The 24,242-nt window shown below is 41.2% G+C and overlaps 1 protein-coding gene across 6 annotated transcripts in view; it reads right to left on the bottom strand.

Annotated features, from left to right (window-relative positions):
* Positions 1–24,242, bottom strand: part of LOC108114094 (RNA-binding protein Musashi homolog Rbp6) — a 172,111-nt gene that overhangs the window by 88,374 nt on the left and 59,495 nt on the right. For all 6 annotated transcript variants that reach the window (XR_001772735.1, XM_017224850.1, XM_017224847.1 and 3 more), the window contains exons 4-6: positions 21,692–21,773; positions 9,682–9,766; positions 7,587–7,628 (exon numbers count right to left, since the gene is read on the bottom strand). Coding sequence is in view for 5 of the 6 variants with exons in the window: in XM_017224850.1 (XP_017080339.1) it covers positions 7,587–7,628; positions 9,682–9,766; positions 21,692–21,773 (209 nt within the window). In the remaining variant the exon portion in view is untranslated. The remainder of the gene's footprint in view (positions 1–7,586; positions 7,629–9,681; positions 9,767–21,691; positions 21,774–24,242) is intronic.

The following is a 24,242-nucleotide window of genomic DNA, read 5'->3' as shown; positions in this document are numbered from 1 at the left end:
CACCGATCCGATCCAACCAGAACCAAACAGAACGGAGCAGCCTAGGACAGACCAGAACAGACCAGGCCATCCAATCCATCCAGCACAGATGAGCAGTTGAGAGCATGGAAAGCGGGAAAAGCGATGCACTGAAGCCCCACCGAACTGCCGAGCCAAAGGAGCAACTTTTACGTGAAAATGTTCAAAATTTAATCAAATTAAAGTGAATGCGCCGCAGGCCAACATATTTCGCACGCCGAACGAAAGAGACGGGTAGGTGGTGAGCGAAAGAGAGAGCGAGATATAGGCATGGCAGGATGTGCGACGAGGATAACAGGCTGGCAACTCGGCGCAAGTTTAATATGTAAATTGTTTTCACTCGGCTTTCGTTGCTTTCGACATTAAGTGGTTATCATAGCCATTTATGAGGCTGTTAAAAAGTATCTCATTAAACATAAATGGCCGCCCGCTCAACTAGAACCGCATAGATAGACAAAGTATTCGAACGTTTCTGAAAAAACGTTCCACGAAAATCCCAAATCCTGAATTTCAATGGTCGCAGCTGTTTCAGCGGTTTCCGCATTTCCAGAAAGGGGTTGCAAAATCTCTCTAAATTTCCCTCTTAAAACACACACTCACACATATACGTGAGTATATGCCGTGTACATAGATATTCTAGCCGAATTCCGTTTACCTGTCAAACTTTTGCCATTTGTGGCCAACATATTTTGAAGTTGGCCCGCACACACAGCATTCTTGTTAGCCACCCACCGATCCAGCAAACTCATCCCCAGAATTTCCCGCAAGTTCCACACACCCTCAGCAATTTCCCAGAGACAGAGCCACGTTTATGCCTAAACTTTGTCAATTATTTGCGGATTTAACATTTGTAGCTGGTGCGGATTTTGATTTTTGATTTGAGTTTAAAAGGCAGCATTACAACAACAACAATAACAAGAGGAACAACAACAAAGCCAATAACCGCCGGAGAAGTTTATAAGCTCTGGCCAAAATTACCATGACACACTTTAAGAGAACTTAGAGAGCACGAGGAGTGGATCTGTCTGATGGAAATTGAATGGAAAATTGAAGGAAGAAATCACGCAATTCAAGGAAATTAAAATTCATGGATGTGTTTTTGCAGAATATGATGATTTTTGATGTTTGACTAGGAAAAAGTTAGGGGAATATAAGGAATATGAATATAACAGCTGCAGCGTTGTCAATGAGATATTTTGGTAAATGGTAATAGAAACTAAAAAGAAAATTATGGCACAAAATAAGTAGTTTAAGTCTTCACATCATTGGCATAAGAAACTTGTTGATTATCAGTTAGATATAAAGAACAAATTCGGATCAAGTTATTATTTTAGCAATGTACTTAAAAATAAATAAAAAACCGACAGCAATTTATGTAAAAAATATAAAAAAGAGTGCAGAAAATAACAATTACTAATTGAAAACCTACAAACTAAAATAAGCGAAAAAAACGCATTTAAAATGCATTCAAAATTGCAACTTGTATCGATTTTTTAGCTTTAACAGACATTTCAATTTCCTGCAGCGCCCACCTGACTTTTACCCGCGTCATTAGCGCCTTTTTTCCATCAATAATTTTTTGCTGATTTTCATGTTTGTATTTTTATATCGAGTCGTATTTATTTTTTAGCGAACATTTGGAATTTTGCATATCAAATAACTATCAATGACGTCCAAGGCCTGCCACTTGCAAATGCTGAAGTCTCGCAACAAATTATCAGCACAGACGTCAGCGGCACCTGTCGGGTCCTGTGACCCGCCACCTCCACCCACCCCTCTCTGGAATATATATCTCCTCTCCCTTTTATATCACCCTCTTGAATCTGAAAAAAAAAATCACCTTCATTTCTCTATCCCTCTGTCCGAAAAGTTATAAAAAAGAAAGCTCAGACAACGGAATATTGGCATAGAAAATCAAAAATAAAATACGAAAAGGAAGGGCAGAGTCAGGGAGAGAAAGAACAGATGATAGTCTGTTGACGTTGATGGCAACACTTGCAATTTTGCAATTTGATTATTTTGGCAAAGGCTAAATAAATATGTATGCAAAGTGGGTGGATGGGTGGAGGTCAGCTGGGGCACCTGGTTACAGCAGCTATCTCTTTTGCACCCACATCTCTATCTTCTACTCTCTCAGTCCCACACTCGTTTATTATGCGTAGCTCGGAGAAAGTTTTGCAAAGTAATAACGCCGCAAAAGTTCAACTTCAATTGAAATAAATTAATTTCAACATTCGGACTGACAGCGCCAACTAACTGACAATTACACACACTGCCAGATAGGGCCAGAGAGGGTGTGGGAGCAAGTGAGATGGCGATATGAGTGAGCGAGGCAGAGTCACAGCGTGCCGCCCGTCGCATAAAATAGTTGAGTAACTTTACGATTTTTTATTGTGCTTTTTTGTGTTTTTTTTTTGGTTGGCTTTGCGACTGCTCCTGCTGCTATCTTTTGTTGTAAATGTAAAATAATAACGACAAAATTGCACTTTCAACTTTTTGACTTTTTCACATGCCATTGTCTGCAGCAGAAAGTTGAATTAATCGACCCCAAGCTCCTCTCTGAACTTCCACCCCAGAGAGCAACCCGGCGATTGCCCAATCCCACCAAGAACTGCAGTCAGACGCATTCTTGCCACATAGTTTGGCTGCCTCGACGACTGTGTTCCATCTTGATTGATTACATATTTCACAAGTTATTGCACAGGGCGGCAAACGGAACCGGAAGTGTGGGAATGAGCAGGGAACTTAAAGAGGAAGTTAGAGGGGGCGGGGGCAGCGAACGGGGTGAGAAACACACGTATTTATTAGATTTATGGCCTGGCTTTCATGTCTGTTCTGTTCAGTTCAGTTCAGCTCTCTCTGGCTGGGTTATAATGGATTCTGCCAAGTGTATTCACACAACTTTTAATGTATTGGAAATTTCTCTGTCTCTCCCCCTATTTCTCCGCTGCTTCTGCTCCAGTTCTCCATTTCTCCACTTCACCCATCTCTGTCTGAAACATCGCCCAACATCGCATCCGTCGCACACCCGAAGGTACTAAAAAAGTAAAACTCATGTCGAAAGCGGTAAGCTGTGGCAATTGACTGAAACTGCCGGTTTAAATTAGAAAAGTTTGCACAATGTAAGTGTACAACTCCCCCTTCACTCACTCACTCGCTCACACATATAGAACCAACACTCAAACACACTCCCACACAGATACAGATACCCACACATGAGCAACACATTCGAGCGTGTTAATTTAATGGAAAAAACGATGCCAGGACACATAGCATTTGCCATTGATGGGCCCTCGAATGAAAGAGATGTCTGCGCCTGGTCAGGAATTTGTCACACAACCAGATAACCCCGAGGATGGGTCAGAAAGTATTATTCGTTTCGAAATCTATGGGCCGAGCAACTGTTTACGTCTAATTTACCTACAAGAATTTCTACGGCCAGTACAATTGGGCAGCTGTCAAAAAGAAGCACAAAATATGTTACAAATTACTAGCAGAATTGTCAAAATATATTTTTGAATTGACGAATTTTTATACTTCTGCTGTCTTTTGAGAAATTTGTTTTAGATTCCACAATATTTTTGTATTTGTTCTTTACTGAAAATGTTTGAATTTTTGCCTTTTGAGTAATGCAATTAATTAGATTTTTGAAGACCTTATAAAATGGAAATATTCATGAAATAAGAATTGAGTACAAACTTGATCAGCTTTTTGTTGACTTCCTTAACTTTTTAATTTCCTTTATAAGCTTTTAGAATTTTCTTGTATATTACTCCTGAAACGATATATCAATCAACCAGTTTTCTAAACCAATAATATGGAATCTTAAATTCCTAAACATCATGGCCAGGGCATTGATTTCAAACCACTTCCTTAACTCTTTGAAATAAACTTAAGGAATAGAGAAAGGTTTTTATAATTTCCCATTTTTTAAATAAGATTTCTTAACTCTTAACCCCACTGTTCAGCCTTATAAATAAAGTACGTTACATAGTACAACCCACCTTAAAATCTTTATTAAATAACAGTATAAATATCTTTAATGTGAAAAGGATTTTCCTCAGATATTTGTGGCCATTATTTGGTCCATAACTATGTAGTTCAAGTTGATAAAATAACTTAATCTAGGCAACGGCAAAACCCCAAATCCGATATATAATCCACTTATACGACCTGTTCGTGTACGCACCTCAGCTCAACATTAAAGGATTTACCCAACTCAACGATTCTTGGATATTCCGCTTTATTTTTTCCTGCTCACCCACGCACTCCAGAGGAATATAAGGCAGGAGATTCATACTGGGGTCTGGCTCTGCCTTTTCTTTTGTTCCGAACAAACAGCCATAAATCCTAGCCAAGTTCAAACTATATCTGCTGCCCCGGGACCTAGCTTTCGGGATATTCATTTTTTTATGGCGCACTTATATGGGACAGGACAGCGTAGCCCAAAAATCCATTTCACTTATTCCCATGCACTTTTATGGCCCTAGTCCGCCAGCAATTTTGCACATTAAAAGCGAACTTTTTACATGACATATGTATGCCACTCCCCTCCCGACCGCCACTCCTACCGACCTATTCTTCACAAACGCCGCCCCCCAAAAAATATAACTAACACAAATATACATTTCATATTCATGATGGGGAGAGTGCTTAAAAAGCGAAGAAATTAACTCCAGCCAAAGTTGGGGGAAGAGTTTGCGACATGTGTAGAAAAGGCTGAAGGGAAAGTAAGGGGGGAGCTGAAAGTAGGGGATGCTGTGAAAGTAGAGGCCTACTTAGCACCCCTCATTCTCTCCTGCGGAGAGTGTCCCCTTTCTCAGGCTGCCACACTATTTTCTGCTTAGTCGGCTCATCTGCATTTTATGGTCCAAAAATATCATCATCATTTTTTCGCATTTCATTATGGCGCGGTATGCGTGTGTGTGCCAGTACACTGAGAGGAAAACTATTAGATTTCGGTTAGAAATTGAAAGATGAACTTTCATCTGAGAGTATTTTTATAAATGTTAGACTTAAAGCTATGTAAATTTGTAGAGTAAAACATAAAGATATTTTTTATTTTTCATAACGATCCTAGTAGAAGTTTCTTTGAGTGCCCCTTCTTGAGTGTGTTTGTGTGTGTCCCACCGAAAACTTAGCAGCGTCATTTAGTATGCTTCATTTCATTATGTTTCTTCCCGTTCCCCACAGTTAGGCCCCATCTAAATCCAGAAAAGACCCCCTGCCCGCCAACTGCCTACGTCTACGCTCCTTTTTTAAAACTCTTAACTTTCGCTGCAACCGCAAGCATTTTGGGCCGCATTTTGTGGGCAATCCTTCCTTCTCAGGCTCAGTCCTCGTTTTTTGGTCCTGGCAAACGGTGCGAGAAATTGTCCTCCCTATCATTCTGCCTCTCTTTCCCATTTTTCCTTTCCCTTTTTTCCCCCATTTTTTTTTTTTTTTGCTTTTGATGTCGCCTGCAAATTTTTTTTCCTACAGATATCTTCCTTTTTTCGTCGCCGTCCTGCGTAGGAAAACTCCTTTGGGTGTCCCTGCCATTTGCCTCGCACTAAGCCGTCCTGCCATCTCTTTCTATACCCCATTTGCCGTCCCGCTCTGTCAGTCATTTTTTCCTCGTAATTTTCATAAGCAGCCGTTAGACGCTGGATTTATGTTTTTAAACGCCTTTTAATATGCGAGAGGATATTCGCGCGTAGCTGCAGATCCCCAGCAAAACACAAAGCCACTCGCAAAATGCCGCATAGCCAACGTCCTAGCCTTGCCCCCCTTTCAGCCTCTCTGCCCTCTTCTTAAAACCTCCTTAAACCACCCAACATCCTTTTTGGCTTCATCCTTGTGGCTGTCTACTTCTTGGTAACGCCGCGCAAATCCAGTGAGAATGCGTTTAAAAAAATATTATAATAATAACATTACGTAAATAATTGTTGGCTGCTGTTGGTGCTGGAAGGGAGTGTTGGGTGGTGGGGGTGGTAATTTCAAAAGGGGGCGGGGCAGTGTTCGGGAGGCACGCGCCTCTGGAATATCAACGGAAATCAGCTGCGTGTTGATAAGCACGCATATAGCTCCAAGGAGAGTTCCTGGCAAGTGAAGGATATGGTGGTGGGTAGAGGGGTAGGAAACAGGAGGCACTGCCTTCGACTTGGTTTCCTTGTCTTATGTATGTATGTATGTATGTGTATGGTTTATTTTAAGCAGGAGCGTGTGTGTGTGTGGGTGCCATTTGCGTGCGTATTTTTGGTGTGCTTTGCGGTTTGTCGTTCAGCCGAATCGGGAAGAAGTTATTCAGCTAAGGAAGTCGAAGTGGGATATATACTGATTTGATTAAGAAAAGGATTTCATAGATTTGTCTATACTACTGCTTATGTAATTCAACCAATGGATTATATTATGTCACTCACAGTTCAAACTTCAAATATCATTAAGGCTAAGGGTTATCCTAGCGGATTAAAAATGTTTAACCACCAAATTTGATCCAAATTTTTAAAGGTATGTTTATAAGGCATTTAATAAACGAAACTTAAATTACATTCCCTTTTTTCCCTTTCCCATATCACCTTTCGGATTTTCCAATAGATCTTACCCCTTATAAAGGGTATACCAGCATAAAGGAGGACAGAAAAAAACCGAAAAACAGAGGCACATTTGTAACGCGCTGTCTAACCGGTAGAAAATGTGCGTGTGGCAAGTAAAGAAAGAGAGAGAGAGAGGGGGAATCCTGGCGGTAGAAAGAGAGGGGTGGATGCGATGTGCTGCAGACAGCAGCAGTTCGCAGCGGTTCCCCTTATGCCTTTTGCTTTTTTGCCGAATTTCTGTTGTCATCATCACTTTAAGAGTGCTGGTGTTAAGGTGGCATTGTGGGTGGCTCAACTGGGCGGTGGGTGGTGATGTTGGGAGGAAGCCAAAGCAACCGACGCCTGTCAGACACAAAGTTATCTTCTCCCCAACTTGGCAGCACCGTTGTTGTTGTTGTTGTTGTTGTCGTCTTCCGTTTTTAATTTCATCTGCCATTTACTGCTACTTATGACACATCCTTTTGCCAGCCCACCTCGAACCACACACTCAGAAAGCCACGAAAACGGGCGACATTTTTTGGGACTGCGTCTTTTTCTGTATTTCAGTGAGTTGGTTTGTTATTTTTGTATTTTTATACCCTTTTTGGGGAGTTATATATATATTTTTTTTATACCATAAATATTTTGTTTAATTAAATCAAATTTTATAAAGTTATTTTAACATATCTTATGTTGATTTCCATGGTTAAGTGTTAACTTAAAGTCCCAGAGTTGGTCAACGACCACATATTTTGTTGTAAATTTAATTATTTTTATATATATATTTGGTAAATGTAATTATATTTTTATAATATCTGATAAAGAAATATTAATAAATGCGAAAAATAATATTTATAAGTTGTGTAAAAACCTTTTAAGTCAAAAATATTTCACACTTTGCTTTTCCTGGCTAGCTTTCCTTGTTTACAGTATATTTTCTCTGCTGGATGGCTTATTTTCTTATATTATATATATGTAACAAAATATATTTTTTGGTTTTCCACTGGTACTTACCTTGGGATGTGCACGGCGCGGAAAAGCTACTTTCGGATCGACCTGCGGGCGAGAGGGAGACAGAGAGGGAGAAAAATAGCATGAGTCGATGGGAAGATCCGAAGGAAATCGTATGCTTAATGACATTTAAATGAAAAGAACATTTCGCACAACTCTTCATATTAATAGCTGCGCATAAATCTTGCATAAGCCTGCACTGCACATTAAATGAAATTGCCCCAAGGGGGGTTGTGGATGTGGCTGTGGGTGGTGCTGTGGGTGGTGTCTGCTAGTGGGTGACTTCAAGCTGAGCACGCACGAATTAACGCGTAACAAATTGCTCGGCCAGCGGGCGTAAGGAGAAAAAAAGCGAAGCAGCTTCTCTACCCAATAAGCAGCGTCATTAAAAATAATTAAAAATCATAAAAATTCAATTTTAAGCATTTTTTGCCTGGTCTATCTTTCAGCATTTTCTCGACGCTTTTCCTGATTTTCCTGCCCCTGCCATTTGCCGTTCGAGCTGTGGCTTTCATATTAGTGCAAGGACACAGCTCGTCTTGACAGCTGAAAAAAAGGAAATCTGGGTGCGAGGGTGGCACTAAATCCTGGCAGCTGAAGTGCTGCTGTTGCATTTATCTGGGTATCTTAAGCCAATGAAGGAGCCACGCCGAGTGAAAGGAAGCAACGCTATATCCTCTGGCGATAATAATTCGTTCATATATATATATATATATATATAGAGATATATGTACGGGGGAAATCTGTCACAGGATAGGCAGGACATGCGACTGGTTCCGAAATTTGTTGCCGTGTTGATTTCCTGTGTGCAGGACGAAAAACAAGAGAAGCCACACCGTGTCGGACCGCACCGCACCGCACGGCGGGAAATTGATTTTTAGATTAAAATTAAAACTAATCAGCGCTGAGTGCCGAACGGCTTTTGGATTTTTGGAGGATGTCGATGCTTTTGCCTTTTTGAAATACATCAGGCCGAAAAACCGTAACGAAATGAAATGAATTCGCGCTGCGTTTCGTTTCGTTTTTGCGTTGCTGTTCAGCCAACCGGAAACACGAAAATCCCTGACCAGCCGAAAGTCAGGAAGACGTGTATATACTGGATATACCAGATATATATATATAGATATAAACATTACACGTACCGGCATATAAATGCAGTTGCGAAACAAACAAAAACCTCCACATAAATGCTGGCAGCGCATTTTATTTACAGTTGGCAAGCATAAAAGGATGATCGGATGGACATTGGATGCTCGATGGACGGACTAGTAACAGTGCGGCTTCACTCAATTAGCCTAATGCCAATGCGTAATGCGTGGCGAATATCATTACACCGTGTTTCCACTGTACACTCTCTTTCTCTCTCTCTCCGCCAGCGTTCGGCTAATCAAATGCGATTTCCACCTACACAAAATGCGGAAGGAAGGCCCTTTCGGAAATGTATTTATGCAGAGCAATGAACAGCGTTTGCCGAGGCTGATTAATTAAATGGATAAAATAGAGATACGACATCTTGGCGGAAAATTGACTAATAACGTGGATTAAGCTGTGTTTAATGGATAAAGGAGAGTTAACTTTTTGTGGAAGAAATAAATATATTTTGTTTGGTTTCATTATTATTGTGATTAAACTCAAAATTAAATATGAAATTATCTTTAACTGATTTATAAATATGACATATGATTAAGGAACAGATATATTAACAGGAAATTTAAATGTGAAAACATCTACCTAGTTGAGTGTCCTTAAAACTGAAATTTCGTGAAAAGCGCTTCGAAAAAGAAAGATAAAACAGCGATTTCAGCTCATTTGATGTTCCTGTCATATCAGCTAATTAAAAATTGTTTGGCCTTTTCGGGCCTTGTTTTTTGTAAACTTTTGTATGCCTTTCTTTCCTGCTGTTTTTTACCTATGCCGCTATGCTTTGACTTTCTAATTGCTGTCAATAAAGGGTTGGGGGGAAAATATTGGGGTATGATGCTTTTTTGAGCAAATATTTAGCATAGTTAAAGTGGAGTTTGCTGTTTGGAAAATAAGTGTAGAAAAAAGGAGATGAAAAATGGAAGAAAAAAGCAAAGAGTTCGTGTGTAACATTTACCTTTTTGCCATCCAGCTCGTGTGTGCCTTGGGTGAGTACCTTATCTACGCTATTTGGATCGCTGAATGTGACAAAGCCGAAGCCTCTGCAAGTAGATTTGGAAGGAGATGTAAACAGGAGACGGTTAGCGAGAAGTTCTGCAAATATTTACCCAAGCCAGGAGCCAAGTAACTGAACCTGAACCAAGGACCAGAACCAGAACCAGAAAAACAGAAAGAGAAACAGGATACCCGGCCAAAGTTGAACCTGCCATCGTCAGTTTAGCACGTGCGCCAATTAGGCGCTCAAATTACATCAAAATATTGCCGGAGAAAGACGGGGCAAGTGGGGCAAATGAGCAGTCTAAGGCCGCCTCCCTGCTATCTCCCTATGCCACTCCCTTTCCACAAATGCCCCTTTTTCGAACTGTTCGAAGGCAGACGCTTACAAGCCATTACACGTGACCCATCTCTTTCCTGCCTGCTAAGAGCCCCGTCTCTTTCTGTCCCTGTTTCTTTCGTTCGTGTTGTGATAAACTTATTCTTGTTAAATATTTAATTAAAATGCTTATTATCTCGCACTGCATTTTAATGAGTCTCCCATGCCAAAGCAACGAAACGAAACGAAACGAGACAGGCAAAGACAACAAACCAGCTCACAGATTTTGGGCTGTGGCAGTGCCAGTGGCAGTGGCAGTGGCACCCCCCTTTTTAACCCAGCCTTCCCCCCTACCCCGTACAACGCCGCCTGTGTGGACGTTTATGTTTATTTGAGTTTTGCCACTTGGCAGCAGCGCTTAACGATGCTTCTTCGCCTTCGCTTCCTCGCTGCGAAACTCGCAACTTCTTTCAGCCCAGACACATGCTCGTATTTGTCTTGCTCTTTTAAGCCCACCACTGGCATTGCCACTGCCTCCATCCAGCCACCCATCTTGCAACACCAAACACCCACCCACACCCCACTCAATCCGAGCCCAACAAGAACCGCAAGCACAGACAGTAATTAACGACGATTCTATTGCAATTGTGGCAATTGTTACGGTCCTGATTCCACGTCGTGTGGCCCAGAAACCAGGCCCAGTTAACATTTCCAGATCCAAATGGTCAACTGGAAAGGTGGATAAAGGCTGAACAACCTACAGAAGTACGAGTTTACCTTTACATTTGAGCTGGTCATGGTCACGATAGAGATGTTTAATGAGTAGTCAGGGAGATTTAACTTAGGAAATGTGATTTCAATATGGTTTAAGCTAAGTTTGAGACTGATCCTAAAATGATTGCAAGGATCTATCTTAAAGTATAGGATATTAAAATTAAATAGTTTTTAAAGCTTTCTAACTTGCTTTTAATAACAGTCATTTTAATGGGAAGGCGTCATTATAATTACACTTTCCATGCTGCGCCGACCTTGCCGTAAATCATAGAAACTAAATATACGGCATTTAAAATAATTTAGTAGCTAAAAGCTACGCTCTGTCATTAATGGCGGAATAAGTGCAAAGCAATTAATTTGTTCAGCTGCATGTGTACTTGATGTAGTAACTAGTTTAGCAAATGGCTGCAACTATCTCAGATGCAGTTGGCTTTTTGATAAGTATGCTAATTTAAATTAAAATTTAATCAAGCCAAAAGGCAATTTCCAAATTAAAGCCACAAATTTAAGACTGAAATGTTATAGTTGGTTATCTTAGAATATCAGGCCAGTTAACTGGGTTCAAATAATGCATGCCTGGCCTAGAAATTCTGTCGGTAATTTGCCTTAACCCCATTCGACTGGCTGGTTAACCCATCTCAACCCCTCGCTGCTCCACTTTTGACATACGGTTTTATTGTTTGCGTTTTTCCATACAATTTACTTGTCAGTTAAATCATTTGTAATTGAAAGTTAAACAGATAATGCGGACATGTAATTGCTTCATTGAAATTTTATTGCCTACTGAAGGGCAATTATTTATAAAACAGGGATTAAATTTGAGCTTGCACTATATTAAATATATGACTACGTTGCAAAATCAAAGTTTCTCCCCTTCTGGGGATTAGCCCAACAATAATCCTTATAAAATGTTGCTTTCCATTTTGACATTCTTTGGGTTATATCTCGTATCGAGTCGAGTGTATTTTTGCCATACAAATTGCCATTCAACAACAATGCCAACAAACAATTGCTTGTTGCAAATTTATAAAAACAATTTGCATATGGAAAAGGATTGCCCAGGCCGGTTGTGTCTTTGATTTTGCCTACACTTTCGCCAAGCCAAGCCCAGCTACGTGCTATGGATAAGTCATTATTATTTGCTGCTGTTGTTGTTGTTGTTGTTGTTGTTGTCGTCGTCCTGGTATTGGCTTTCTGGATTCCCGTACAGCTGGCACGGTCTGGTACATATTAAATAAACATTTTATCGTATTTATAGACGAACAATTTGTGCAATGTGCAATTTGCGAAAAAGAGGCCTGCACCTATTAATATTGATTTAAATGGGTGATTTAGTATGCGGCTCTGGGGTGGGCCTTGAGGTGGCTGGAGTGGCTCAGTAGTAGGCGTAACTTCAATCCAATGTTCAAGTGGGTCACACAAAATTGCCAAGCAAAGTGGTTAGGGCACAGACAGGCAGACTGAGAGAGAGAGTGTGTGCCACAAAGTTGAGGACAGAGATTGTTGCAATTTCTGGGGTGGCGATAAGGGCGGCGGTGGCGCTGTTAGGGGAACTCAAAGTGAAAAGCCACAAATTTAAAAGGCAAAACTCAAAAATAATGTGTCTCCTGTGTGCAATTTACTCACAAATTCAGATTCAATTTATGCAACTCGAGGCAGACCGGCATGCCATCCGCACGAAAGACAGAGCCAGCGATAGCCAGCGAGCGGGATGGCTAGTGAGACAGGGACAGAGTGAGTAATTGTGTGAGAGAGAGAGGGAGCGGTGCAGAGCTCAGGATAACAACAGAATGTGTGCAGGCAACAACAATGAAAAAACGCACACACAAATGCACAGGGAGAAAACAGGGAGGGAACTAGACTTTGATATAGAATATATAGATATATAGTATATAGTTTGATATATATGTTCATAAGTAATGAGAAACATATTACAAAACTTAAGAACACATACTGAAAATGGGACTAAAATCATCAATCATCAATCTACTTATTTTTCATTTTAGGCGTCTTAACGTCCTTTCCTAAAAGGCCTTAAAATCTTCTGACTATATTAATTATTTTTATTTCTTTATAATTTGTTATTATTTTAGAAATATTTAACAAAGATTCTAGAATCTAGAAATCTATTTAATAACTTACAAGGCCCTTTTCTTCGCCTCGTGTAAGCTTAGACAAAGAACGAGAAACTAGGCAACAACAAGGGCAACAGCAGAGACATGCAGCCTTCGACAAGAAGAGGAGGGTGTTTTTCCATGGCGGGGTGCAGAGTGGGCGGCAATGGGTTGCCTATATTCTGACCCCAGCACACCCCACTACCACACAACCCACTCCCTTCCCCCTTATAGAGAACATGCAACTTGGGTTGCTTGTTGAATTTTATAAAGCCGTTTCAGAATGCTAATGAGCGCACGCACACAAGCTGCCAGCAGCCAAGGATGATGCTGTGTGCCTTCAGCTGCCCCCGCAAAAAACCTGGCTGCTGCGACAGGTGAGCTCAAGGAAAAGGGGGCGTGGCAATCATGTAACACACACAAACACCGCAGACACGTACCGAAAACAGGGCGTGGGGCATCTGAGAGCAAAATAAAAGTGTTATTTGAATTGGCATGGCAGAGCTTGAGAAAGTTTCCGAAGATCCTTGTTGCTGCTGCTCCTGAGCTTACGCACAATTTAGCAAAACAACTTGCATGTATTTAGCCCGTAGATACTCATACTCATAGCTGTGGAAGAATGTAGTTGCTAGTCCACCCTTAAAGGGGGAAGCTTGGGCAGCCGGGAAGGGGTAAAGGAGTATAGAGGAGCCATACTCCTGGCCAACTGAGAGTGTCTGCAGTTAAGTTGGCGGTTGGCTTGTGGCTGGCGTCTTGGATTACCGTAAATAATCTAACTAAATGAGTTACCAAAACGGTCAAAGTTCACATCAAGGTGTTGGCTGGCATAAGGATACCAGGGTGTGTATGTGTGTGTGTTTATCTCTGTGTGTGTTTGTAATGGGAGCAGATAACAATATTAGAAGTCCCAGCATATGTCCAGTGATCAGGTGCAGGATGATGATGAGGATATTCCGCCCCCAGGCAATTGCCAAAACTGTAACCGAAAGCTCATTTAAAGGTAAATTACGGGGGTGAAGGGTTGGGTTTTTCGATGCGGACAAAGTAAATAGAATCCAGGATATCCAGGCCAAAGATTAGTTGAAATTGAGTAAGGTTCAACTGCACTAAATGGGAATCTTTTTCAATGGGAGAAAGGGCTTTTACTGCACATAACGGAAAAACTGTTTAAGGATATGTTCGGAATTTGAATTGATTTTGAATGAAGTAAAGGTCTTGTCCTAGTTTAGTCACAGGTCTTAGCCAGTTCCTTACAACATATTCTTTAGAAAACCTCTTTAAATTAGGTATCATAGAGTTTTCTAGAGAAGAATCTAGAAAAGCAAAATGAATATAAACTTTTCTAATATTTAATCAATATTTTTATATATTTTCTTTTCATTTCCAACAGACCACCAATTTGTGTGATTTTATGCCAGGTGCACTGCTTAATATGCACATCAAATGAAAACCTTTGGATGGGCACCTGAAGAAAATGGAAATCCTAACCTCTAGCCTTTCCACTCCCCCCTAGAAGTCCAACCCATTTTCTTATATCTCTTAATTGCCTCAACCTCAACTGACCTCAGTGCCAGACAGAATGACAAACTACTGTGAATTGCTCTTGAAGTCAGCGGAAGTAAGAAAACAATTGTCTCTGCGTCTCCGTCAGCCCCTTACCAGCCCACCCCTTGTTAACCCCTCCCATGACTCAGCCCCCTGTTAGACCCGCCCCTGCTGCTCTTCAGTTTTCCTTCAGTATTGTTAATATACAAGTTGCAGTCAAGGCTGGAAATGGAGGCGAACATTATATTGTCTATGCGCTGCTTAAAAAGCACAGAAGCCGCAAGCCATGCCCTCAACCTTAGAACAGCACAGTAAGGGGAGAGGGGTGGAATTTCCATCCGAGTGGGTGGGGGTTTCAACGAAAGTAGCTGACGGCTAACAAAACTTTCAATCCGAGGAGGTAGGCAACGCATATTCAAATGACTTTTTCGTGTAAAAATTTCGAAACAACAAAACAAAAGCGCCCCGAACGAACAATTGCGAAAAGGAATGCAACTTAAGACGACAGTGGAGTGTTCAGCCAGAGTGGGCGTGGCGGGATGAAGAGGCCGGCCCGGCTCAGGGACTGAGGCTGGAGCTGCAAGAGAGCCGGCTCTTCTAAGTCCCGGCTACAGCGAAACGTCAAATCCCGAGCGCACTAACAAGCACTTGCAGGCCGTCCAAGACGCCGCCTTTGTGCGGTTCGTTGTGGCCAAATGTTTTGCCGGTTGAATACCCTTGATTTGCCAATTTAGATGGAAATGGATTTGGAAATGGTAGTTTTTAAACTAACAATGATAAAAAAGTCTTCATTTGTTATTAGTTTTCTTCCTAAATGAATATAGGGGGAAGATTATGAAACTGTCCCACAATATTTAGCAGTTGTTTAAATTTTAAGTTCACCTTCAACACCTCGCATCTTAAAACTGCGCGGCATCTTCCATTCGAACCGTGACCGCGTTCTTTCTTGTTTTTTTCTTAGAGCAGAGCCAACCCCCTTTGGCAGCACATCCAACCCCCCCGCCTGCCTACCCTGGCTGACTGCTGTCGTGTGAAGTGGGGCCGCGTGCATGAAACTTTCACAAGTGGCTTCCTGCCTTGGCTCGCCTCGCACTTTATAAGCCTACACAGTGACGGGCGGAGGGCTCTGCTCTTTCAAGGGGGCGGCTCTGAAATTGGGATGTCAGAGGAGGTGGAGGAGGAAAAGGACGCGGAGGGTAAGGACAAAGTAGAGGCGCCGCCCACGCCCATTTTGCACGTTTTTATGCCTTTGTCTTTGTTTCGTTTCGTTTTGTGTCGTGTCGTTTTCCTGGGCACAAAAATGCATCCTTGAACACGCACACTTAACTGGGCCTGCGTGAGTGGCAACCTCTTGCCACCTGAAATTCCCAACCCCTCGGTCTGCTTGGACCCACTACCCCTACGCTACAGACAGAAAAAAATATGATTTTTATTATTATTATTTATTCCATTTTATGATCTTTAAAGTGATTCTATTTTAGAGAGAGACTTTTGCTTGAAAAAATTCCACATTTAAGTGCCTTTCAAAAAGCAAATTTTACTTTTAGGGTTTTTAATTTTAGTCCGTAATTGTTAAGAAAAACTTAGATTTAATATGGTTTATTATGTACTTAGGCATTTTTTTTACTTCTTAAGCGTTTTTCATTAACTTTAGTGTTTAGCCTAGAGCTAAAGATTTTTGTGTCTTCTTTTTCTTTATATATAAGTAAATTCTTGTTAAAGGCCAAGAGGGAGGATTTAAAGTTGGTTTTCAAGTCTCTTAACATTTTAATATTTTGTTTATTTAACAAAACACAACATAAATGATAATTACATTCAGTCAAGATTAATGACAAATATTTTCCTTACAATGTTATTAATATTTTTTCTCCAAATGCATATTTCTTGTCCTGTTTTTCCTTTCTAGCTCGCTGAGGCTACTCAAGCCTGGCATGGAGACATTTAAGACGACTATGTCGCCACCCCGTCAACGGTGTCGAGTCCACCTCGAGTTGTGTGTGTGCGTGCCCTTGCGTTGATGTACAGCCCCTGCCCCACCTTCTTTAAACCTCTGAAGCCTCGACCCCAAACCAGCCCACTCCAGCCCGCTTTTTCCGCTATCTATGCGTGGGTCTTGGGTAATTTTATTAATCCAGACAGAAGAACAAGGCGCTGGTGGTGGAGCTACGAAAAGGGGTTTCTTCCCGAGACCGAACATTTCGGCTAAATATTTAAATGGCCCGGCCATTATGAAAATTTATCGATTTAGTGACAGTTTAAGGACACACATTATGGCCGGCCATTTGTTATGTTTTTATGGTTTCGTCGTATGCCTGCTGCTAATGTCAATTTTTGAGTGTCGCTGCCACATTAAATTCTGCGGCATCTGGGCTAACAAAAAGTCGCCAGTGCGGTGCAGAAAGGTGACTTTATTTTATAATTCATTTTATTATTATTATGTAAGAGTGCGGTGTGCAAAGCAATTACAAGGGAGTGAGTGATTAGGGGAGTCTGTGGGGATCATAAAAATATTCCTTCCTTTATTCTCCACATTCATTCTTTTTTTTTCGGGAGGCTGGGTTTTTCTTTTCATACAAATACAAACATAAAATGCGCATAAAAATGCGCGGGCGGGAGAAAGCGCATGAAATAATCAACAGTAACAATGGCGGGGAAAAGTGAAAAGGGGGTGTTGGTTGCCATTGCTGCTGCCATATGAGTTGACAACATCCAAGTTTATGTGCACTGGAAATAAAGGGGTCCCTAATCGTTTTTCCACTTAATTGCAGATTTTTCCTCTCTCTGAAAGTGTTTTGATAACTTATTAAGATATGATCTTGAATTGCCATTCTAGTAAGAGATCCTTTAAGGAATGAATGAATTCCAAAAATCGATCTGAAAGACTATTTCTTGCTGTGTGCATGTGTGTGAGTGACATCTCAACCAGCTTGGCCGATGACTGGGATGTCCTAATGGTCTTTTGCCTCCTGTAACTGACTGATGTTTGGCACACACACACACACACACTCACACTCTCGCCCAGCGACGCCATAATTAATGATGAAAAATTGCTACCCACACATACATACGCTCGAACACACACTCACACACTTGGACACTCAACATATGCAACAGAAAGATGGTGGATGAGGGGGAAAATATAAAGCCATTTGGTTTTGTACGCTGGAAATTAACATGAAAAGGGCAAAGCGCAGCTGCCATTCGCGTTTGGCCGAATATGTGAGATCGGTCCGAAAGCCCCACTCCGAAGTGGTCAATGCCAGAAGGTCGCCGGGAAATAAGACCGAAAAAAGAAAAGCCCCCGGAAAAAAACACATAAAGTGGCGCACTAAAGCTGCGAGCTTGGCAAAGTGATTAAATTGAGTTAATTATGTCCACCGAGAGCGGGATACGGAGCGGGGAGAGTGTGTGTTAGAGCAAGACAAATACCAGTTTGAAGTTGTACATAAATTATTACAAGGATATTAAATGCGGCGCACAAAACGGGGCGGGATTACCAGAGTATTAAGTGCATATTATCAAAGGCCGTTAAATGCCAGAAATAAAACATTTCGCCTGTGTGAAATTGCTTTAATCAACCCTTAATCTTCATTACAACAAACACTTTGTCTTTGTTAAATCTTTTCAAAAGTTTTCCCGCTGTTCTCCTCTTTGTTTTTTTTTGAAAATATTTCTCATTCAAAAAGCATTTTGCAGGAGTGAGTTGCCATTTCGATTGAGTTATGTCGCGAAAATTTGCCTTACGAAATCGAAGTTCTATCAAAGTTTATCAAAAGCCAAAAGCATTTAATGGCTCTGCAAAATGTTTTCACCATTTTTTTTTTGTATTCCTCTCTTATCCCTTTGGACCAGCCCGCTTTTTATTTGAGTGTGTGTGTGTGTTTGTGTTTTTTATGGTTAGTATGTTTGGTAGCCGGGCTGTTATCTAAAAACCCGTTAAATTTATTATGCAACATTGCGCGCGGGTGGAAAATGCGATTTCTCATTCGATACAGATTCAGGTAAACATTCGCCGTGTGTGTCCGGCAAATAAATAAAAAAGGCGAATATTTTCTGCTGGCGCGTGTAGCGCCAAATAAAACCCAAAAAACATTAACAAGCGGCGGAGAAAAAAATTTAACTTAATTGCCAAACACACACACACACACACATATATACACGCACACAAAAGGGTGTCGTGTTGTTGCTGTGGTTGTGTATTTTCCGCGGGGGTTTTTTCAACATGGGGTTGGGGTCGGAGAACGGGGCGGACCTTTCTGCTCTTGGCGTGCGTGCGCCGTGCGATATAATTTATGTTTCAATAACTTTCGAAACTCATTGAAAAGTCGCTTATGTTTGCTTCAATGGCAGCAGCAACAACAGCAATAAGAACAACAACAGCAGCAACGCACAAGAAGAATGCTAAAAGTACAACAATAAATTGTTTGGATTTACTTATGCGAAGGGGGCGAGGTGGTGGGAGGCATTGGGTGCCGAGTTTTCCTTAGAGCGCCGCCACTGCCATTTCCCATTTTACTCAATTTTTTATTGTTGCTGCACTTGAGCGACCCCGCTTTGTCTTCTCACCCGCAAGAAAATTCCCGCTCAACTTGCAAAAGTTTTTCGCTATTTTCCCTCTCATTCTTTTTGCTTTTCTGTGAATGTGTTTTGTTTGCCATTTGCTTTCATTTTGTTTTTCCTCAGCTATTTTCCTTTTTTTTTTCGTTCGTTTTTTATTTTTTGCCTCCTTCTTCTTCTGCCCCTGTTGTTCATTTTGTGCCCTTAAAATTTATTTGCAAGTTTTCTAATTTGTACTTCACTCCATTTTATTGTAATATACAATCTCATTTGAAGTGAGATATCTCAGGGCATCTATCTAACGCAGAGAAACACAAGCACAAAATGGGAAAGGGTCGGGTGCAGAGAGAGAAATTAGTGGGGTTATCTAAGTAGTTTTGCGGGATAAACAAGAAAGTCTTTGAAAAATATCACAAGTTTGTCTTTCCATTTTTATCGTATTTTATCCAGGACGAAAAGGTCCATTATTACAGACTCCTGTATCTGTTAAAAGTATTCCCAACCTTGAACTTATCTATATACCCATCAGAACTAAAGCCCTCATTTCTCCCTGTGTAACGAGTTAGCGGTAGGAGGTGGCCTATAAGTATGCAATGCCTGCTGATGGCTGATCCTGTCGGTGTATCCTTGTATCCTGTTTCGGGACTGGGGCGCATATTTATTAACCACACTGTTGACTCTCGCTGCGGCAACTTTGCGTGCAGCTTGTTGCTCCTCTCTGTGTTCCGCCCCTTTTCCTTGTCCCTGTTCTCGTCCTCTTTATCCTTCCTCGTCTTCCGGTTTTGAATTTTGTTGTCGCACCTTCTCAGGAATTCTGTTTACATTTATTACTTTGCGCAAGTTTAAGTGAAAAATTTCCATAAACATTCTTTTAAGCGACATAAAGTTTTTATTAAATTTTGCTAGAAATCCCTGACACGATGATATCAGGCAACACAACGGCAACAAATAGAGCTGCGGAATTTACAACTACCAGAGGGTAGAGCACACCTGCCACTGCCACAGCCGGTGTCAGTTCCACCCTTAAGACACTTTTCCAAGGGTCGGAGGTTGTTGTCGCTGGCAAGAAGGCGTGCCAGTGGGAGAGAGAGGGGTTTCAAGGGAGGAGAAGTGCCAACTGTTTTACTGTTGGCAGTACGAGATACTACAGCTACAGCTTCTGCTGCACGCAGTTCATAAAAATTTTGCCAGCCAACATGACATGCACAAAGGCGAAAGGACACACGGCGCTCCTGCTCCTGCTTCTGCTCCTGATCCTGCGAGTGGAAAAGAGTCAGGAGCAAAAGGCAGAGCCAGAAATGCACGAAGGTGGCATAAACTTTCGTCGCTTGTTAACCTGAAAGCTTCGCCGCCACTCCACTGACATTAGATGAAATTCAATTAAAACAAAGATATATTTCGTTGGACGAATTCCAGCAGCAGTTGTTTAAAACGGGTGAAAAAATTCTTCACAAAAAGATAGGGAACTTCCGCGCATTGTGTATACGCCCCATAAAACGCTTAATTAGTGCAAAGGGAAAGCGGAGCATAAACACTGCCTTGTTGAGCGGTCTTTAACTTTCTTTGTATGAAGTGTTAAGAGATTCTCACAGGTTTTATATTTAATCACAATTAGAACTTTAAATAGTAAGAACTGTAATAATTAAAAGAAAATTGCCGAATAACCTGACTTAATGTCAATTAAAACTTTGCCATAAAAAACTAATCATAAGCCCACTAATTAGCTGATTAAGAAAGCTGTTTATAATTACTAGCTCTTAAATTTTATTCGGTGTATATTGAAATTGAAATTGACTCGTTTAAATGCCATCTCATTATTCATACTGTCCGCAAAAACCAGCTAATTTACGTTAAGCATTTTTAAATAAGGTCAAAGTACAGGACTGGGCGGCTGGTGCTTTCGATGGGGTATTGGCCACGTTCAGCCAACCGAAAGTTGATCGAAACCGCAACAAATGACAAACGTTACGGGAAAAATACACAACACAACGCAGACGGACATGGAAAAGGGGGAAAACTCCGAGTAATAGGTAGAGGAGTAACATACAGAGAGGGAAAAAAATAAAATCAATGAAAATGAAAACCAATTAGCGGTTAACCAAACTGTTCAAATTTGGAAATGGATGCAGCCGTGCATGGCCATAAACAACAACGGCAACAAAGATGGCTGAAGCGCACAGGATTCCTGGCAGATGAGTGATGGAGGGGTCAACGGCAGCCAGGCAGCTCGACTGAAAGGTAAAAGGTTGCCGGGTTACAAATTTATTACACGAAAATAGCAAATAATTAAAATCAGTTTCAATGCGGATAGCATTTCGCATAGGATGGGGAAGAACTTTTTGATTGATAAATCAAAGCCAAAAGGCGAAACGGCCTGGAAAAGTGAACAAATTAAAGAGAAACTAGAGGGGCTTTTTGAATACAAGTGGCAGGATAGGTAAACTAATATTTACAAAGTAATTAGGAATACCTACGTTGTCTTCGGATATCAAATATCATGTCTTTTCTTTAATAACATTATATTATAAGTATTAGAACTTTCACCCTTTTAACTTAATTATTTCTCCCCAAAGATTCTCCCCAACAACCTTCACCTTATCCCCAGAAAATAAAGAAATCAAACCTCTTCAAGAAGTAAACCCCTTTCATAAAGCACCACTCACCTGGATCTGCGCGTCGTGGGATCCTTCATGACCATAGCCTCTGAGATATCACCATAACGTCCGAAGTAATCGCGTAAGCTCTCTGGAAGAAAGATAAACAAATGCAGTGAATAATCAATCAAAGCAGGTTTTTGGAATGTCCTGGGGCTACACTCAAGTACGGCCATCAAAATCACGACGCCAAAGTTACTAATTTCGTTACGCGCTTAATAAAAATAAACCCAGAAACAAAAAAATATAAAAAAAGCGAAGGGGGAAGCGAATTTCGCGTGATGCCCAAATAAACAAACTGGTTGGGGACCCAAAACTTCTTCTTTTCCCTTTCGGGTTGAGGGTCTCCCTCTTCCTCGCCCCTTTCCAAACGCAACTGGACATTATTCACATGCATACTCGCAGGATACACTCAGAGAAATCGAAGTAATGTGTAACCGATTTTAGGTTGTTTTGTGTCTAATAATAAATCTAAAAACAAGGAGGAACTTTTCATTTAAGCCTTTTTTTAACTCAAGATCGAAAATGAAGTTTCTCAAAGATGTTGCAAACGTTTTTTATATATATATTTATAAGCTTATAAAACCCTAAGCCAAGCTGATTTTCCACATAATTCCCAAATCTTAACTTATGTTTTATAATATTTCTCCGCCTGTAAACACACACACAGTACACAGACCACTTCAGACTCGCTGCTTTGGTTGCCAGCGGCAGCTGTTGTCTGCGGTTTTGCGAGCTAATCTGACTCTGACTCCGGCCGGAGGATGCGAATGCGGATGCTGGATGGCGGATGGGGAAGCAGGACTCCACCCGGCTGGAAGCACTTCAGCGGCACGTACGCACACAAACGCAACACTGAAGTTATTTCAACAAAATTGCCAGACAAACGGGGCCACGGGCGGGGATTTGTGGTGGGGGAGGGAGGCTTTGGGAATGGGATCCGCACGACAGATACCAAGGCTCGTTGGCTGCGATTTAATGCAGCAAAAACAAGCAGAATAAAACCGATAAAGTCATCTCTCGCCCAGCTCGAAGGCTGTTGCCGGAGCGGAGAGAAACCCTAATCCAGTCGAGTGTCGACGCCGGCGTCATAAATTCAAACTACAATAAAAATTCAATAAAACAAACGATTTTGCCGCTCACGCCGCGTGGCCAAGACGCTCCGGCCATAAATGTGGTGCGAGAAATCGCACCAGGGAACCAGTAGCACCACTGCCACACCACTACCCCAACCCTAAAATCGCAGCACCACCACCAGCTAACACACACGCACCAAAAACAAGGCTAGAGCAACTAGTTGCGCCTTCAGTCGATGCAAAAAGTACACTTTAACAAAAAGTTTCTAGAGTTTGAAGGGAGTTAATTACAAATTTAGTACAAGAAATAATAAATCTATAATAAATTAGGGTTAATTTCGGTTTACTTGAGCTATTATTGCTTAAAGACCCCAAAGAATATTGTTAAACCCCAGCAATTTCTTACTTTTTCTTTTCTTTCTAAAAGTCAGCTGGAACGTTTAAGTTCTTACTGCAGGCTGAACTATAAAATTATTCTAAATTTATTCCAATATATACTTCTTAAAAACTTAAAATATCCATAACATAAAGTAACATTCTTCCCATTCTGGACTACATTTTTTACAAGTGCATGGAAAGTATGGCCATTGTAAGGGTACGAAAAAAGAGGAAGGAAATGGGGAGGAAAATGGGTGGCTAGGGCGGTGGCGGATGGTTCCACACGCAGACAGACAGTCAAGTGGGGGCAATGCAACGCAAAACGCGAAGCGCGTCGCGTGATTTACATAAGTATGCACAATAATTATGAACAATAAAAAACAATTTGTTTGCTTATGACAGTTTTGGAACCATAAATAACAACAGCAACTGGCGCAGCGGTTCGAGTGGCATGTGGATGTGGAAAATGGTAGAAATGGTATGAAAAGCGGGAAAGGGAGAATAGGGGCGAACGTTTGTGTATGTGCGTGTGTGGCATGCAAATTGATGGGGCAGCCAAAGGGTTGCGTTCCATTTCGTTACGTTCGTTGCGTATGTGGCGCTGCAAAGTATGCTACACTTTAAGTTTTAATGGGCAATTGCCCCACTATGTCCTTGGGCGGAGGGGAAGGCCTGCTCTGGACAGGGGAGCGACACTATTCTATGGCATGACTTGGCCATTAGTTGAAGTTGAGGTGTAAATAAACCAGTTGGAGTAACCCACTCTCTATGGCTGTGATTGAGTGGGTCACAGGAAATGAGAATTCGCAGTTCATTCGTTACGGTCGCTCGTGGAGTAACAGCGAGATTTGATTTAAGAAGCAATAAGTTTAAATCTTCAAAGGTACCTGTTTAGTTTATAAATCATTTAATTTACAGCTTAGTAAATTTCATTTTTTCCAATAATTAAACTCATTTAAAATCCTTTTTAGTTCACCCAATGAACTGCCCTCTGGCATAAGAACTGCGATTTATTTTTGATTTAGATGTGACACTCTCCTGCACAACCAGATTCCCGGTGAAACGGTAAAATGAAGTCATCATCAACGTGTCAATCAGTGTGCTAC

The sequence above is a fragment of the Drosophila eugracilis genome, unplaced genomic scaffold (genome assembly GCF_018153835.1).
Source record: "Drosophila eugracilis isolate 14026-0451.02 unplaced genomic scaffold, ASM1815383v1 contig_2154, whole genome shotgun sequence".
Lineage (NCBI taxonomy): Eukaryota > Metazoa > Arthropoda > Insecta > Diptera > Drosophilidae > Drosophila > Drosophila eugracilis.
Note: the sequence above shows the minus strand (reverse complement) of the source record. Positions and strands in the feature narration are given on the sequence as shown.